Genomic DNA, 18801 nt, shown 5'->3' on the forward strand with positions numbered 1-18801 from the left:
AACGATAAAGCTCCTCAAATATCAATACGTGACCAAAGTGGACTCACTACTAATTAATCTTCACTTTGTTACGGGTAATATTTAATTTCACGCCACTGTAATTGTTTTGCTGTCCATATAACTGCTTCCACATGTTGTTATCTTGCTAATGCTAGCTCACCCTACAAAAACCTTCCCCCGGAAGAAATTTGGCGTGACAGCCCCTCTAATGCCTGAAAGACCCCAATGAGGGCGTGACAATACCAAGTTATATGACTCTTAAGGGTTGCAACTGAAGAATTAGCGAAGTAAAATTAGCTTGAATGCTAATATTTTTTCCTCACCGTTATTTTTCACCAATGACAATCAGCCAATTATAATGCTTTTAAAACAGGCAGCTGTGTGGGCTGCTTTAAGGTCCTTCCACCCTCATTGGGGTCCTTCAAGCATTAGAGGGGCTGTCACGCCAAATTTCTTCCCCCCTACAAAAACCTTCCCCCCCAGTTTTCCACCCTCATTGGGGTCCAATGAGGGTGGAAGGCCACACAGCTGCCTGTTTTAAAAGCATTATAATTGGCTGATTGTCATTGGTGAAAAATAACAATGAGGAAAAAATATTAGCATTCAAGCTATTTTTACTTTGCTAATTTTGCAGCTGTAACCCTTAAGAGTCATATAACTTGGTATTGTCACGCCCTCATTGAGGTCTTTCAGGCATTAGAGGGGCTGTCACGCCAAATTTCTTCCTGGGGAAGGTTTTTGTAGGGGGGAAGAAATTTGGCGTGACAAGCCCTCAAAATGCCTGAAGGACCCCAATGAGGGCGTGACAATACCAAGTTATATGACTCTTAAGGGTTACAGCTGCAGAATTAGCGAAGCAAAAATAGCTTGAAAGGTTAGCATGCTGGAATGCTAATATTTTTTCCTCACCATTATTTTTCACCAATGACAATCAGCCAATTATAATGCTTTTAAAACAGGCAGCTGTGTGGCCTTCCACCCTCATTGAGGTCCTTCAGGCATTAGAGGGGCTGTCACGCCAAATTTCTTCCCCCGTACAAAAACCTTCCCCCCGGAAGAAATTTGGCGTGACAGCCCCTCTTATGCCTGAAGGACCCCAATGAGGGTGGAAGGACCTTAAAGCAGCCCACACAGCTGCCTGTTTTAAAAGCATTATAATTGGCTGATTGTCATTGGTGAAAAATAACGGTCAGGAAAAAATATTAGCATTCCAGCATGCTAACCTTTGAAGCTATTTTTGCTTCACTAATTTTGCAGCTGTAACCCTTAAGAGTCATATAACTTGGTATTGTCACGCCCTCATTGGGGTCCTTCAGGCATTAGAGGGGCTGTCACGGCTAATTTCTTCCCCCCTACAAAAATCTCCCCCCTGGAAGAAATTTGGCATGACAGCCCCTCTAATGCTTGAAGGACCCCAATGAGGGTGGAAGGCCACACAGGTGCCTGTTTTAAAAGCATTATAATTGGCTGATTGTCATTGGTGAAAAATAACGGTGAGGAAAAAATATTAGCATTCCAGCATGCTAACCTTTCAAGCTATTTTTGCTTCGCTAATTTTGCAGCTGTAACCCTTAAGAGTCATATAACTTGGTATTGTCACGCCCTCATTGGGGTCCTTCAGGCATTAGAGGGGCTGTCACGGCTAATTTCTTCCCCCCTACAAAAATCTTCCCCCTGGAAGAAATTTGGCGTGACAGCCCCTCTAATGCTTGAAGGACCCCAATGAGGGTGGAAGGCCACACAGCTGCCTGTTTTAAAAGCATTATAATTGGCTGATTGTCATTGGTGAAAAATAACGGTGAGGAAAAAATATTAGCATTCCAGCATGCTAACCTTTCAAGCTATTTTTGCTTCGCTAATTTTGCAGCTGTAACCCTTAAGAGTCATATAACTTGGTATTGTCACGCCCTCAATGGGGTCCTTCAGGCATTAGAGGGGCTGTCACGCCAACTTTTTTTCAGGGGGGAAGGTTTTTGTATAGGGGAAGAAATTTGGCGTCACTGCCCGACCTGTACCGGAAGACGCGATCGGTGCACGCATGCGCAAAAATTGCCACAGCGCTTCTGCGACGTCACGTTCTGTGATATCCTAATGTTTTATTGATGACATTTATAAAAAAACAAAAAATAATAGCATATAAATAGGAGCAAAAGGGAACAAGAATATAAAAATGAACATGTCATTGTAAAGAATGACGCACGAGGCGGCACCAAATTATAATTGATTTTTTTATATATATTTTTAAAGAGGCACTTACCATGACTTAAACCTCTATATGCATCCTAAACATACACGTTTAAATGGTCAGAATCATGAATTGATGCATTTGATGTAAACAAAAAAAAAGAGGAAAAAAATCAATTATGCCATCAAATGAATACTGTCTTTTTAAATAATGTTTGTTTTGTTGTTTGCATCTTATCTTTTATATGACATTGTTATTGAAATAAACATTTAAAAAAACAAACAAACATGGTAACGCTGACTGCCGTAACAAGTCAAAGTGACCAAGAATATAAACATGAACAAGGGGTAGATTTAAAAAAGAAAAACTAGGGAGTATTATTGCCACATTTTCAACAACTTTCATTCCTCTGTCATTGAAATGACCGACGCACATCTTTCAGGTGTCTGAAACATACAAACGGTATTCTTAAGCAACTTTTGTTATGTTTTGTATATAGAGATAGCGACTTGTCCAGGGTGTACTTCGCCTTCCACCCGAATGCACCTCAGATATGCTCCAGCGACCCCCCGTGACCCCAAAAGGGACAAGCGGTAGTAAATGGATGGATGGATGGAATATTTTATATGATATTTTTATTCAAACAAAGATTAAACAAATAAATCCATGATAAAAGTGAGGCCGTTCAAGAATAATCTGCTTTAAGACTCTTAGCGCATGCGTGGACTGACCGTTACTTCCGGTACCCTTCGAGTAAAATTTATTATTTCGCAACCGCGGTAAAACCAAAGAAGAAGAAGGTAGCCTTTGCGCATGCGTGCATTGGTTAGATACAAAGATGGCGTTTGGCGAAGCAGGCCTAAATGTGCGCGTTATAGTTCTGTATTTTTAATCAGTGCGTACATGTGCACACATGTGTCGTTTAATAGAGTAAACATCGTTATTACTTGTTTGTATTCGGATACATTGGTCTTAGCGCGTTTGACGCTTCCCGTGCTCGCTATCTAGCTTAGCTCGCCAGTTAGCTTAGCTTGTTAGCTGCTAATAAAGAGAGGCGGAAGTTATTTAAACATTGCTAAGTAGGGAACAAATGTGAGTGTTAAGTGTTGTGATTGTGTGAAAATGTGCGAAAGAAAGATAGCAAAGTATGAGGAGGAACTTGGTCCAACAAAAGAGGAGAAGGAGCGACAACATCAACTACTGGACGCTGTTTTCAAGAAGCATCAAGTTGTGTTACACGGAACAGGTCTGTTTACTTCTCACTCTCACATCTTTACTAACTTTTTACTTGATTATGAAGTTGGGTTGTCTTGTGAGGATCATGCCTTCTGTCTAGTACCTACAACGTAGTCTTGCAACCACGTGGTTGTCGGTAGTGATGGGTTGATGAGGCGTCATGAAGCGTTTCGACACATTGCAAAACTGTATTGATACTGTGTCGATACTGTGTCACTAAATACTGGCATCTGCTGGACATTAAAAATCCCTACAGGCAACCTAAGGACCGACTCAACTGACACTGATTTTATGACCTAGTACAGGGGTCGGCAACCCAAAATGTTGAAAGAGCCATATTGGACCAAAAATACAAAAACAAATCTGTCTGGAGCCGCAAAACAAATTTAAAAGCCATGTTACATACAGATAGTGTGTCATGAGATATAAATTGAATTAAGGGGACTTAAAGGAAACTAAATGAGCTAAAATATAGTTACAAATAAGGCATAATGATGCAATGTGTACATATAGCTAGCCTAAATAGCATATTAGCATTGATTAGCTTGCAGTCATGTAGGGACCAAATATAAATGATAAATGGGTTGTACTTGTATAGCGCTTTTCTACCTTCAAGATACTCAAAGCACTTTGACACTACTTCCACATTTACCCATTCACACACACATTCACACACTGATGGAGGGAGCTGCCATGCAAGGCGCCAACCAGCAACCATCAGGAGCAAGGGTGAAGTGTCTTGCTCAGGACACAACGGACGTGACGAGGTTGGTACTAGGTGGGAATTGAACCGAGGACCCCCGGGTTGCGCACGGCCACTCTTCCACTGCACCACGCCCGCGTAGCATTCCACACAAATCAATAACATCAACAAAACTCACCTTTGTGCATTCACGCACAACATTAAAAGTTTGGTTGACAAAAAGAGACAGAAAAGGAAGTGGCATAAAACACGTCCTAGAAAGTCGGAGAAAGTTGTACTTGTAAACAAACCACGGTGAGTTCGAAGACCGCCAAAATTAGTAGGACAAAACGGTGCTCGCCAAATACTTGAATCACTGAAGCATGTTTAATACAAACAGTGTGCTTTATAACAATTAGGGAGGTGTTTTTCGTCTTTGTCCTCCTACAGAAACCCTATTAAAACAAAAATATATTTTTTCCCTTCATCTTTTTCCATTTTTCATACATTTTTGAAAAAGCTCCAGAGAGCCACTAGCGTGGCGCTAAAGAGCCACAGAGCCCCGGGTTGCCGACCACTGACCTAGTATATATAATAATATAAACCAAGTCATTGTGTTTCATTTAGGATTATTTCATATCTTCATTTAAATAAAAATGTATTTGTATCTTTTTTAGATACAGTCAATAAATAATGCGAACATGTATCATAACATGGAAATATCTAAGAGAACATGTTTGCGGAGTGGGAATTCTTTTTTTTTTTTTACACATTTTTATAAAAAAATCAAGTTTTTCCAGCGTATTAAATTTGAGACGATTTCTCTTCTTAGTTATTATTTCACGGCGGAAATCTTTCTTTTTGCCTGAAGTTGCTCCATGATCTCCGACGACGATAAATGACAAATGACCAACGACAGAAGTGCGACGATTCTGTTGGCAGCAGCATTTTGTTGACAGATGCGCCTCCTTATAAACACAGTTTAGCGCGCTGGCGTCAGTTCGACACAGTTCGCGTATCGGTCACGTGACCGAAACAGCTCATGATTGGTCACGTGACTTTCTATAAGCGGTACGGGGTTTTGCTCTATGAGCTCAACGCATGCGCCGATGCATCGGTGTTGCCGCACCCATCACTAGTTGTCTGTGTTCTGTCGAAATTTACTACCCGTACAAATGAGTTCCCTATTCCAGTCCGACTGTAGAATAAATTGTTAAACTCTAATTTTAGTCTCATCACTTTATACAGACAGGTAAAAGCACATTACCTGGGAGGATTTTGGCCCTTTTAAAGGAAGGCCCGATCACATCCATGGCGACAGGGCAGTATTAAGATTAATTCATCACATTTGCATAATCTGCTATGTGGCATTTTATTACTATCAATATAGTGAAGTGAAGTGAATTATATTTATATAGCGCTTTTCTCTAGTGACTCAAAGCGCTTTACAGAGTGAAACCCAATATCTAAGTTACATTTAAACCAGTGTGGGTGGCACTGGGAGCAGGTGGGTAAAGTGCCTTGCCCAAGGACACAACGGCAGTGACTAGGATGGCGGAAGCGGGAATCGAACCTGCAACCCTCAAGTTGCTGGCACGGCCACTCTACCAACCGAGCTAAACCGCCCCCATATATCATGTTCTTGTTACATGATATCTTGTTCTATTTTCTTATTTAAAGGGGAACTGCACTTTTTAAAATTGTGTAATCATTCACAAACCCATATGTTTTTCTTTTCTTAACGTTTTTTATGGTTTAATACCTAAGGGGAAAAAAAACGTGTTCTTGGCTTTTATGAGGATTGTGACTGATAGCCAAATTTAAAAAAGGGCAATTCCCTTTTAATTTGGCAGATAACTTAACAGTTTTGTTTATTTATAATTACATGTTTGAACTCAGTTGTCCCATGTCCCAAACGTCCGAATACTGTTGAAAATAATAACGTCCTCTGCCGCAAATCTTTCCGAATTGGCAGTCCATCTTCACAGAGGTATTTTAACCTGTTTGTACGTAAAACGAGCATTTAAAGTAACCTGATTATTGTGAATAATTACTGTATTTTTCGGACTATAAGGCGCACATTAAATCCTATCATTTTCTCAAAACTCGACAGTGCGCCTTATACCATACCATACCAACTTTATTTATGGAGCCCTTTAAAAACAAACTAAGTTGAAGAACAAAGCTGCACACCACAAAGAAATACAGGCAAAGGACACACTAGGGCTGGGCAATATGGCCTTTTTTTGATATCTCGATATTTTTAGGCCATATCGCGATACACAATACACATCTCAATATTTTGCCTTGGCTTTGAATGAACACTTGATGCATATAATCACAGCAGTATGAAGATTCTATGTGTCTACACTAAAACATTCTTCTTCATACTGCAGTAATATATGCTCATTTTAAACTTTCATGCAGAGAAGAAATCACAATTAAGTTAATTGACCAAAACAGTATTTATTAAAGGGGAACATTATTACCAAACCTATGTAAGCGTCAATATATACCTTGATGTTGCAGAAAAAAGACCATGTATTTTTTTAACCGATTTCCGAACTCTAAATGGGTGAATTTTGTCAAATTAAACGCCTTTCTGTTTATCGGTCTTTTAGCGATGACGTCAGAATGTGACGTCATCGAGGTAACACACCCGCCATTTTCATTTTCAAAACATCTCAGCTCTGTTATTTTCCGTTTTTTCGACTATTTTTTGGAACCTTGGAGACATCATGCCTCGTCGGTGTGTTGTCGGAGGGTGTGACAACACTAACAGGGAGGGATTCAAGTTGCACCACTGCCAAGAAATCTGCCGCCAGACCCCCATTGAATGTGCCAGAGTGTCTTCACATTTGACCGGCGATGCTAAGACAGACATGGCACAGAGATGTATGGATAACCTGCAGATGCATTTGCAACGATTAAGTCAACGAAATCACAAAAGTGAGTTTTGTTGATGTTGTTGACTTATGTGCTATTCAGACATATTTGGTCACGGCATGACTGCCAGCTCATTGATGTTAACATGCTATGCTAATCGATGCTAACAAGCTATTTACGCTAGCTGTATGTACATTTGAAACTAGATACCCACATTTAATGCGAAACAAACACTTACCAATCGACGGATTTAAGTTGCTCCAGTGTCACAAGATGCGAAAGTCCTGATCATTTGGTCTGCACATTTTACCAGCGATGCTAATGAGGCAGCCATGCAATGGGTCTCTTCATTAGGTACACCCACGCTATGGCCGAATACCGTCAATAGCTATTCGCTCAATAGCTTCAATTTCTTCTTCAATTTCGTTTTTGCTATCTGCCTCCATACTCCGACTATCTGTTTCAATACATGCGTAATCTGTTGAATCGCTTAAGCCGCTGAAATCCGAGTCTGAAGCCGAGCTAAAGTCGCTATATCTTGCTGTGGTAACCGCCATGTTGTTTGTATTGGCAGCACTGTGTGACGTCACAGGGAAATGGATGGTGGTTTCGAAGTTAGCGAAAATAAGGCACTTTAAAGCTTTGTTTAGGGATATTCCGGGACCAGTAAAATTTTGAAAAAAACTTAAAAAAATACAACAAGCCACTGGGAACTGATTTTTATTGTTTTTAACCCTTTTGAAATTGTGATAATGTTCCCCTTTAAACAGTTATTAAGCAGTGGCATAAACGTTCATGTCCTTTCCAAAACAGAAAGTGCAAGATTGTCAGAGACATTTTAAATCTCAAATATAAATGAGCTGCATAATAGGAAATCAAATAGTATTCGTCCTTCGCTATGTCATAGGTTGTTACGGACGTTTTGAAATTCTCTTCATTCTCTAGCAGGTGACTTTTCAAATGATGCTACATATTAGCAGTGATGCTACTTTTTATAGCAACGCTTTTGACCCACACTTGACAAATTACGGTTGTCTTTTCGACATCTTCCCACTTGAAGCCAAACCACCGCCAGACGATGGACCCGCTGCTGTTTTTCTTGGGAATTTATTCTTCCTTCATTCGCACCTTCTTTCTCTCGTATTGCCACTCGCATGGCTCTGCTAGCATCACAGCTAACGTTACCCCTGCTGCTACCTCTCTGCTGGGCGAGGGCGTATACGTATGTGACGTATGTAAGAAAGTGCACCTGTCTCTGAGAAGGAGAGATAGAAAAAAGCGAGGAGAGCCTGTTATGTAATGCCAGCAGCTAAAAGCAACTGTGTGAGAACATATACTCGACTATCACGATATAGTCATTTTCTATAACGCAAAGACAAACCCGCAATATATCTTGTATATCGATATATCGCCCAGCCCTTGGACACACTAAAAATTACATTCAAAACAGAGGTAAAATAGACATTGAAAAAGCAAATACAAATTATCTTAAGATTAATTTGTATGATAAAAAGCAGTTAAAAGGTTAAAAATAGTTTAAAGTCTCACGCTGGGTTGAAAGCCAATGAATAAAAATGGGTTTTAAGAAGGGTCTTAAAAGTAGCCACAGAAGGGTCTGATATCATCCTATCTTGCCGATTGTATTGTACCATATGTCCCGGCAAGAAATCTGCGTTCAAAAGACTCCGGCTTATTAGTGATTCCTAAAGCCCAAAAAAAGTCTGCGGGCTATAGAGCGTTTTCCGTTCGGGCTCCAGTACTCTGGAATGCCCTCCCGGGAACGGTTCGAGATGCTACCTCAGTAGAAGCATTTAAGTCTCACCTTAAAACTCATTTGTATACTCTAGCCTTTAAATAGACCTCCTTTTTAGACCAGTTGATCTGCCGCTTCTTTTCTTTTTCTCCTCTGTCCCCCCCTCCCTTGTGGAGGGGGTCCGGTCCGATGACCATGGATAAAGTACTGGCTGTCCAGAGTCAGGACCCAGGATGGACCGCTCGCCTGTGTATCGGTTGGGGACATCTCTACAATGCTGATCCGCCTCCGCTTGGGATGGTTTCCTGTGGACGGGACTCTCGCTGCTGTCTTGGATCTGCTTTGAACTGAACTCTCACGGCTGTGTTTGAGCCACTATGGATTGAACTTCACAGTATCATGTTGGACCCGCTCGACATCCATTGCATTCGGTCCCCTAGAGGGGGGGGGGGGGGTTGCCCACATTTGAGGTCCTCTCCAAGGTTTCTCATAGTCATCATTGTCACTTGCGTCCCACTGGGTGTGAGTTTTCCTTGCCATTATGTGGGTTCTTCCGAGGATGTCGTAGTCGTAAGACTTTTGTGACTTAGGGCTATATAAACAAACAATTGATTGATATGTATATAATGATATGATAATAATAATAATAAGACCCCTTTAATGCGCCTTTTGTATGAAAAAAGACCTGAATAGACCCACTGACCTGCAGTGCGACTTATAACCCATGTACAGAATAGTTATGGTTGTGTTAACTTACCTCAAAGTTATTTTATTTAGTCCATGGTGTAAGTGTCACCAATAGATGATAGTCACACATATTTAGGGCTATATAAGTAAACGATTGATTTATTGATAAGAGATACGTGTAGACTGCAATATGACGCCAGTAAAAAACACCAAAACGTACGAGGAAGACTGAGGCTTGCGATCCCATGATAGTTGGAATCCACCCTCTGGTCCCCCTTCTTAAAGAGAGGAACCATCACCCGGGTCTGCCTATCTCCATGTACAGCCCCCAATGTCCAAGTAATGTTGCAGAGTCTTGTCAACCAAGACAGCCCCACAACATTCAGAGCCTTGAGGAACTCCGAGCGGATCTCATCCATCCTCTGCCTCTTGCCACAGAGTAGCTTTTTAACCTAAGCCCCAAAAGTAGGACAGTCCACCACAGATTCTCCAGGCACTGCTTCCTCACAGGAAGACGAGCAGGTAGGATTGAGGAGGTCTTCAAAGTCCTATTATCACCGATCCACAACCTCCTGGACCGAGGTCAGCAGCGCACCATCCCCATTGTTGACAGCGGACTGCTTCGCCCTCCTGCGGCGGAGGATGGTGGTCCAGGATCACTTCAAAGCCGCCTGGAAGTCGTTTTCCATGGCGTTTTCGATCTATAGGAAAAAACACACACTCTCCAAAAAATTTAAAGGCCTACTGAAATGAGATTTTCTTATTTAATCGGGGATAGCAGGTCCATTCTATGTGTCATACTTGATCATTTCGCCATATTGCCATATCTTTGCTGAAAGGATTTAGTAGAGAACATCCACGATAAAGTCAGCAACTTTTGGTTGCAAATAAAAAAGCCTTGCCTGTACCGGAAGTAGCAGACGATGTGCGCGTGACGTCACGGGTTGTAGGGCTCCTCACATCTGAACATTGTTTACAATCATGGCCAGCAGCAGCTAGAGCTATTCGGACCGAGAAAGCGACAATTTCCCCATTAATTTGAGCGACGATGAAAGATTTGTGGATGAGGAAATTTAGAGTAAAGGCCTAAGGGGAAAAAAAAGCGAGGGCAGTGATGTTTTTAGACACATTTACTAGGATAATTCTGGGAAATCCCTTATCTGCCTATTGTGTTGCTAGTGTTTTAGTATATATGTTTTAGCATATGGGCCTAATTATTGATGTTATGATTGCTATTACTATTTTAGTAGAATAATGAATGACAGGTTATCACTGTAAGTAATGAATATGGTTTTAATATTACTATAAAGAGTATTTACGTTTCTGCAAACAACTCAAACTATATAAAAATTAGATATCAGCCCAGATCAGTATAGATGGCAGAGTTAAAAATATGTATTTAAAAAAATAACCAAAAAAGCTAGCTCCATACATTAGGCCAATTAAATCTGAGAGATAGTAGTGTAAGACTTACTTGTTCAGCCATGAAAGCCTGATTTCCTTTCTTTTTAATCCCAGGGAACTGCCATGGACCTTTCATCATAGTTATGTATACTGATCATTTTATTGATGTCAATGGTACATGTACTATTTTAATATAAAGATACATACAATACTCTGACATTATTAACAAATCGAACCGTTTGGAAATTAGTTGAAATTTGGTTGTTTAAATAATACATGTTCCTTGACATCTATGTACTGGGCGGGGCCAGCTGCCTGTAAGATGGCCGCCACATTGCTCCTCCATTGACTGACAGCGCTCAGATCCAATCAGAAAGAAAGGGGCCGCAAAGTGCCAAAACAAACATGACAGCGCGAGGAGAGATCTCCCGTCCAAAGGCAAAACCTAGTAACCGACTTCTAGCTGATTTTGAGAAAACAAAGGAAAACCAATCTATCTTGATGCTGTCTTACAAAGATCTACAAAGTCATCAAAGGTATAGATGTTTTCTTCAGCTTTCATTTTCTTGCTGATTGAATCCGCTCTCATGAACGTGTGCCCTTTCTCCAGATATTTTATCACAATCTCGGGCGGGCCCCATTCTGCGTTTGCACATTGGGCAAGTGTTGGGCAGTTTTTATTTTGACCTCCACAGTTATCTGCCCAAAAGAGTATGCAAGGGGAAGAATCAAGAAGAATACATTTAATGAAGGTGCTTGCAACGTCCTGGGCCAATCTTCCAAATATCCCCTCGTGCCATAATATCACATAATCAGGTTGACCGTCGTGCAAATGTCTCATTAAAGACAATAAGGCGACTGACAAAGAAGCTCCGATTGGTCCCTTGAGATACTAGGTTTTTCTGTTGTATCTACGCGGTTATGTGGTAGTTGCTAGGTCCTGCCATGCGCGTAACAGCTTACTTACGGAACAAATGACAATATCGCATACACTAATGTAAAGCATATCACATAGGAACTCCAAAAGTATTATCAGCTCAGTTTTGACCAAAATTGAGTTACTGGGTTTTGCCTTTGGACAGGAGAGTTTTTGTGCGCTTGGATTTTTGGCACTAATGTGACGCCATAGTATGTTGCCATGTCGTCAGCTACAATGTGGTTACGAGCACGCTATGTGAGTAAACATTGTGAAATCAGCCAACACGCCTCCTCTGCATTTATTACAATTATACAGACAACACACTTACTATGTGAGAAGTAACAATAAGTAAATCCGTGGCGTCTCTTGCCTACTTCTTGCTGCTAGACACCTGGCAGTGCTTCCTCTCGCGTAGCTAAACTGGAGAGAGGAAGCAGTTGAGACCCTGAGTATGACTTGAAGATGATCATCAGTAAGTCTGGACCTGTACTTGGACTTTAAGTTCAAGGGGGAGAAGAACTTTTCGCACAAGTATGTGCTCCCAAAAAGACACATGGTCTGCTTGTACATTCGGGAAAGCTCAGGGAAGCTGGGAGGCAATTTTCTCGAAAATTGTCCAAGTTTGTCTGCTTTTCCACTCACCTACAACGTTAAAAGAGCCATTTTGGACCCAAATAACAAAAATCGTCTTTGTCTGGAGCCAACGGGAGGGTGGGGGCTCACCGTGTAGTTTACAGTTACGGTAGCACAATTAGCCCTGAATGGGCTAACATCACGACTAACGTGTTACACGTCTGATTCGCCCGGCGACTCTCCATCGGAGTATCAGCGCTAGGGTCCAATCCAATCCAATCCACTTTATTTATATAGCACATTTAAACAACAATAACGTTTCCAAAGTGCTGCACAGCCATGTTCAAAACAATTGTAAAAAAAATAAATAAATAAAATAAAATAAAAAAAGTATATATATTTATTATGCTCCACCAATGACTGAATAAAAACAAAAAATAAATAAATATAAAACCAATAAAAACAATATAAAAACAAATATGATTAAAAACATTTTTAAAGGGTAAAATCAATTAAAACAGTAAAATAAAAATCAAAGTGTATAAAAAACACAGAGGACAACAGAGAACAGGGGACCACACAACTCACGTAGTGTTAAAAGCCAAAGAATAAAAGTGGGTCTTAAGACGAGACTTAAAACACTCCACTGTGGAAGCAGTTTGAACATGGAGCGGCAGAGTGTTCCAGAGCTTAGGGCCGACCACAGAGAAGGCCCTGTCTCCCCTGGTCTTAAGTCTGGTCTTGGGCACCACGAGCTGGAACTGGCTCTCGGACCTCAGAGCGCGCGCAGAAATGTAAATTTGGATAAGGTCCGAGATATATTGAGGTGCCAGTCCATGTAAAGATTTAAAAACAAACAGAAATGTTTTAAAATCAATTCTAAAATGAACAGGGAGCCAGTGCAAACCCTGAAGAATTGGGGTTATATGCTGGCGTTTCCTGGCCCCTGTTAAAAGTCGTGCTGCCGCGTTCTGGATTAACTGCAACCGGGAGAGAGCTTTTTGGCTAATGCCAGCTTAAAGTGCATTGCAGTAGTCCAGGCCACTTGAAATAAAAGCATGCACGACTTGTTCAAAAAGGTTAAAAGATAAAAACGGTTTAACCTTTACTAAAAGACGAAGATGATAAAAACACGATTTTAAAACGCCATTGACTTGTTTGTCTAGTTTAAAATGGCTGTCTATAGTGACGCCAAGGCTGGTGACTTTAGTCCATTGCACCACATTTTTGTATTATCGCTTGGTCCTTAGGCGGAGTGCTTTGGAAGCTACCGGTTCTCTCGTCGCCAAAGGCCCGGACTGTTTACAGCGGCAACGGGGGAGGGAGAGAGCGAGCGACGTAGGGGGGAATTGTGTGGTATTTGTCTTGTGGAAAAGCGGCAAAACGTTTCTCTGCTTGCATCACGCAAGTGACATCAATGTTCGGCCCTCTAGAGCCACATGCCAGTCCGTGATTGGTATATTCCTTCAGCTCCGCACACAACGCTGTCAAGCGCCATTCGTATAAAACTTGCGGGCCGCACTAACATCAAACTTTCATATTAAGGTGGGGGCCGCAAAATAACGTCTGAGACCCCTGATGTAAAAGCATAGAAAATAAATGAAAGAAAAATGGTTCAATATACAACGCGGCTGCCATTGACCATCTGACAAGTCGAAAAGAGCCAGAGTGAAAGTAACCACATTTTACCAGTAAATTAACAAGATTGAAAAAAAATACTTGAACTGATGTCCCTGCATTTGTCAGCAACTCAATTAGGAGTATTTGTAACAGGTTTTAAAATAGTTCTGTTATCAATTATATATGAAAAAATATATCACAATATCAATCAATCAATCAATCAATGTTTACTTATATAGCCCTAAATCACTAGTGTCTCAAAGGGCTGCACAAACCACCACGACATCCTCGGTAGGCCCACATAAGGGAATATAGATTTTAGGCCTTTTAACCCATCCCTAGTTTAAAGCCGCCCTGTCCTTGGCGTCTTCTTCTTTCCCTGTGAATAATGTGTGTTTGTCCCTCCATGGGGATTTTGGACTAGTTCAAACAATAATTTGGTTTTCTTTAGTCTACTGCAAGTTTCTTTAATGTACTGAATGCATCATGTGACTGAGCAGAACTATATGTTTCCAAAGCATTAGTTTGTTTTCATGTGTCCTGCAGACATCTGTGAAGAACATCTTCTACCTGAGGAAGAGGAAGACTCACTGACCTTCCACTTTAAAGAGGAAGAGGAGGAACACAGCATCAGTCAGCGGGGGGAGCAGCTTGAATGGTTGGAGAAGTTCCCAGTGATTCGTGTTATTGTGAAGGGTGAAGATGATGAGGTCAAAGGTGAAAGTGAGGAGAGGGGAGGGGGGGAGCCTCCAAGCAGCAGCTCAACACAACACATGACAACAGAAGCTGATGGAGACCACTGTGGAGGATCACAAGCAGACAAGCTCTTAGCTCCACTATCAGATAGTGAGGACACAACCTCACACTCTCCTGACACTGATGATGAAGACTCTAAAGATGATAAGACATGTCACACTGACAACACTCACTTCAAATGTTCTCACTGTGACAAAACCTTTAAGTACCATTGTTATCTGAAAATACACATGAGAACACACACTGGAGAAAAACCTTTTACTTGCTCAATCTGTGGTAAAGGTTTTGCACAAACTCAGTGTTTGAAAAGACACACGAGAAGACACACCGGAATAACCCCTTTTACCTGTTCAGTCTGTGGTAAAGGTTTAGTAACGAGTCAAAATTTGAAATATCACATGAGGATACACACCAGAGAAACACATTTTATCTGTTCAATCTGTGGTAAAGGTTTCGTACAAAATCAATGTTTGAAAAGACACATGAGAAGACACACTGTGGAAAAGAACCCTTTCACTTGTTCCGTATGTGGTAAAGGTTTTGTACGAAAACAAGGCTTGGACGCACACGTGAGAACACACACTGGAGAAAAACCTTTTATCTGTTCAATCTGCGGTAAGAGTCTAGTAACAGGTCAAAACTTAAAATTTCACATGAGAATACACACCGGAGAAAAACCTTTTGTCTGTTCAATCTGTCAGAAAGAGTATGCACAAAGTCAGTGTTTGAAAAGACACATGAGAATACACAGTGAAGAAAGCCCGTTTACCTGTTCAGTCTGTAGTAAAGGTTTCGTACGAAATCACAGTTTAAAAGCGCACATGAGAATACACACTGGAGAAAAACCTTTTACTTGTGCAATCTGCGGTAAGGGTTTTGCACAAAGACAGTCTTTGAATGTACACACGAGAATACATACTGGAGAAAAGCCCTTTATCTGTTCAATCTGCAGTAAAAGTTTTGCACAAAAAAGCAGTTTGATGGTGCACATGAAAATACACACTGGAGAAAAACCGTTCACCTGTTCAATCTGTGGTAAAGGTTATGTACAAAGTAACAATTTAAAACTACACATGGCAACACACACCGGCGAAGAATCACATTCATGTTAAAGCTGCAACATAAGCTTTTGTAATCGATCGTTCCATGTAGCACACCCGAGATCACGCACAAAGGATAAAGTGTTGAGTTGCAGTGTGTGTGGTGAACAATTCTCTTCTAAGTAGCAGTGTAAGAAACACAAGTGTGCTGGTGAGAACAGCAGGATTTTAAATAAACTGTCAAAGCCTAACTTTTGACTTTGACATTATCACATATAACATGTGGTCGTTGAAAACTGTTGTAATGCAATGTTGATAATATGCCTCTACCATTCATTGGTTGGCTACTCTAGATTATTGTAGTGTAGTTTAAGTTTTGAAATAATGATGTGTTACGTGTTTTCAGAAGATAAAAGTCCTTTGTTTTACATTTTATTGTATACCTTTGCTTTTGAGTACACACAAAATCCCTCTTATTGGTTCACATCTGAAACATCTACTGGACCATTTCAGGAAGCATATTATTTACTTCATTTGAACAGTCGTCTTTTATACAATTTTAAAATGTGTGACTTTATGAATCATTTGTTGGGTCTCCATAATACATTTTAAGATATTTTACTCTCTTTTGTAATATGAATATTGTGTTGTGATTGTTTTATATGTATGTCCCCAGACCTTTATGCAATATATATATATATAAGAGAAGATGGAAGGAATAAGGATGGCTTTGTTATCTAAGATACTACATTTGTGAATAATTAAAAAAAAAACATAACAAAAACAATGTTTCAAACATTTTTTCGTTTTGTATTTCAGAGTCCCGAAAACAGGTTTAGAGTGTTGATGCCAATATTTGTACATCATCCCACAGAGTTTTACTGTACAAAAAGTCCCTGGGCGAGTGTATCAAGATGTTTGTCAGTATTGCATAAAATAAACTGATATTCTATTTTCCCACCACAAAGAAAACGAATGATGTATTCAATTGCCCAACGATATCTTAAAAAGTGTTTTAGAGTATAAATTCCGGATAAAATAAAGCATTTTAAATGAACTCCTTTGTCTTTGGAAGATTCAGAAATTTCAGGTTATTTGTAGTTTATTCTGGGTTGGGGTTTTTTTCCCAGAGAAAATACAGTAAACAGTAAATGGGTTCTACTTCTATCGTGCTTTTCTACCTTCAAGGTACTCAAAAGCGCTTTGATACTATTTCTACATTCACCCATTCACACACTGGCAAGGCGCTAACCACGACCCATCAGGAGCAAGGGTGAAGTGTCTTGCTCAAGGACACAACGGACGTGACTAGGTTGGTAGAAGCCGAGGTTCGAACCAGGAACCCTGATAATGTTCCTATCCGCCCACAGGCCAAAGAGAAAGAGCATAGGCGTTTGAGGGAAGCCCTCAAAACCTGTGGTTTCCCCAGCTGATCGTTTGTAAAAAGTGCATCCAGATCCAGAAATGACAAGAACAGAATGGATGAGGAGGAAAAAAAGGAACAGAAACAATAATATTGTCATTGAATATAAATCAACTTATAACCAAAACAACATCCCACTTGACTTCAAACCAGACAACAACCTAAGACAGAGGCTGGTGCATCCTTAAAACCCCACACCCACAAAAACAATCTGATGTGTGCTAACCAGTGCAATGATGAACGCGCTTGTGGAGGTTGCCCTCCTGACCAAAAAGATCCTCGCGTGAGCCCGTGGGTCTGGTGTAACAATGTTTCTATTGTCTGTACACGCGCCAGGTCAGCACTCTTTTTGTCAAGCTTTTTTGGTGTAAAATCCAACTTCAACTCCCCACCGCCATGTCTCGTCTCGGCTGCTGCTAATAAGCATGGCAGGTCAACTCGTCGTGTTTGGAGGAAGAAGAAGAATACTGAGTTGCATCCCAAGAACACCAAACCTACTGTGAAGCACGGGGGTGGAAACATCATGCTTTGGGGCTGTTTTTCTGCTAAGGGGACAGGACGATTGATCCGTGTTAAGGAAAGAATGAATGGGGCCATGTATCGTGAGATTTTGAGCCAAAACCTCCTTCCATCAGTGAGAGCTTTGAATGGTTGACAAAATACTTATTTTCCACCATAAATTACAAATAAATTATTTAAAATTCCTACAATGTGAATTCCTGTTGTTGTTTTTTCACATTCTATCTCTCACAGTTGAAGTGTACCTATGATGAAAATTACAGACCTCTGTCATCATTTTAAGTGGGAGAGCTTGCATATTCGGTGGCTGACTAAATACTTTATTGCCCCACAATATGTTGTCATCCAAGCAACATTATCATGGACGCCCCTGCTTATTTCAGCAAGACAAGTGTTACAACAGCGTGGCGTCGTAAAAAAAAAAGAGTACGGGTACTTTCCTGGCCCGCCTGCAGTCCAGACCTGTCTCCCATGGAAAATGTGTGGCACTTTATGAAGCGTAAAATACGACAGCGGACACCCCAGACTGTTGAAGGACTGAAGCTCTCCATAAAACAAGAATGGGAAAGAATTCCACTTTCAAAGCTTATTAGTTTCCTCAGTTCCCAAACGATTATTGAGTGTTGTTAAAAGAAAAGGTGATGTAACACTGGCGAACATGCCCTTTCCCAACTACTTTCGCACGTGTTGCAGCCATGAAATTCTGAGTTAATTATTATTTGCAAAAAAAATTAAACTTTATGAGTTTGAACATCAATCGGTGGCTGACTAAATACTTTTTTGCCCCACTGTATGTATATACATACATATATACATGTATGTCTGTATGTATATACATACATATATACATGTATGTCTGTATGTATATACATATACATACATACACACACATATATATATATATATATATATATGTGTGTGTGTGTATATATATATATATATACATATATATATATAGTGATGTTATGAGCTAGGTAACATAAGAACTCCATTACCCAGCATGCTACAGTAGTGAAGGGCATGCGCAGTAGCCTCGTTTAGGTGGTTTAATGTAGTCAAAAAATAAAATATTTATTACAAAAGTAATATCAATAGCAATGAAGTAAAACATGGTGCGT

General features: G+C 40.5%; 2 protein-coding genes across 5 annotated transcripts in view; both read left to right on the forward strand.

Moving 5' to 3' along the window:
- LOC133544984 (gastrula zinc finger protein XlCGF57.1-like) overlaps positions 1-18801 on the forward strand; it is a 202805-nt gene that overhangs the window by 65522 nt on the left and 118482 nt on the right. The window lies entirely within an intron of this gene.
- LOC133544993 (gastrula zinc finger protein XlCGF57.1-like) lies at positions 2970-17785 on the forward strand. Its single transcript, XM_061890268.1, has 2 exons — positions 2970-3431; positions 14492-17785. The coding sequence occupies exons 1-2, from the start codon at positions 3308-3310 to the stop codon at positions 15811-15813; spliced, it is 1446 nt and encodes a 481-aa protein (XP_061746252.1). The 5' UTR covers positions 2970-3307; the 3' UTR covers positions 15814-17785.

This window comes from Nerophis ophidion, linkage group LG28, assembly GCF_033978795.1.
Source record: "Nerophis ophidion isolate RoL-2023_Sa linkage group LG28, RoL_Noph_v1.0, whole genome shotgun sequence".
Lineage (NCBI taxonomy): Eukaryota > Metazoa > Chordata > Actinopteri > Syngnathiformes > Syngnathidae > Nerophis > Nerophis ophidion.

What these genes read in the sequence shown, in the direction of transcription:
- LOC133544993 (XM_061890268.1), top strand. Translation starts at nt 3,308, where the DNA reads ATGTGCGAAAGAAAGATAGCAAAGTATGAGGAGGAACTTGGTCCAACA. An exon ending in AGTTGTGTTACACGGAACAG is followed by an intron (nt 3,432 to 14,491) that starts GTCTGTTTACTT and finishes TGTGTCCTGCAG; the next exon opens with ACATCTGTGAAGAACATCTT.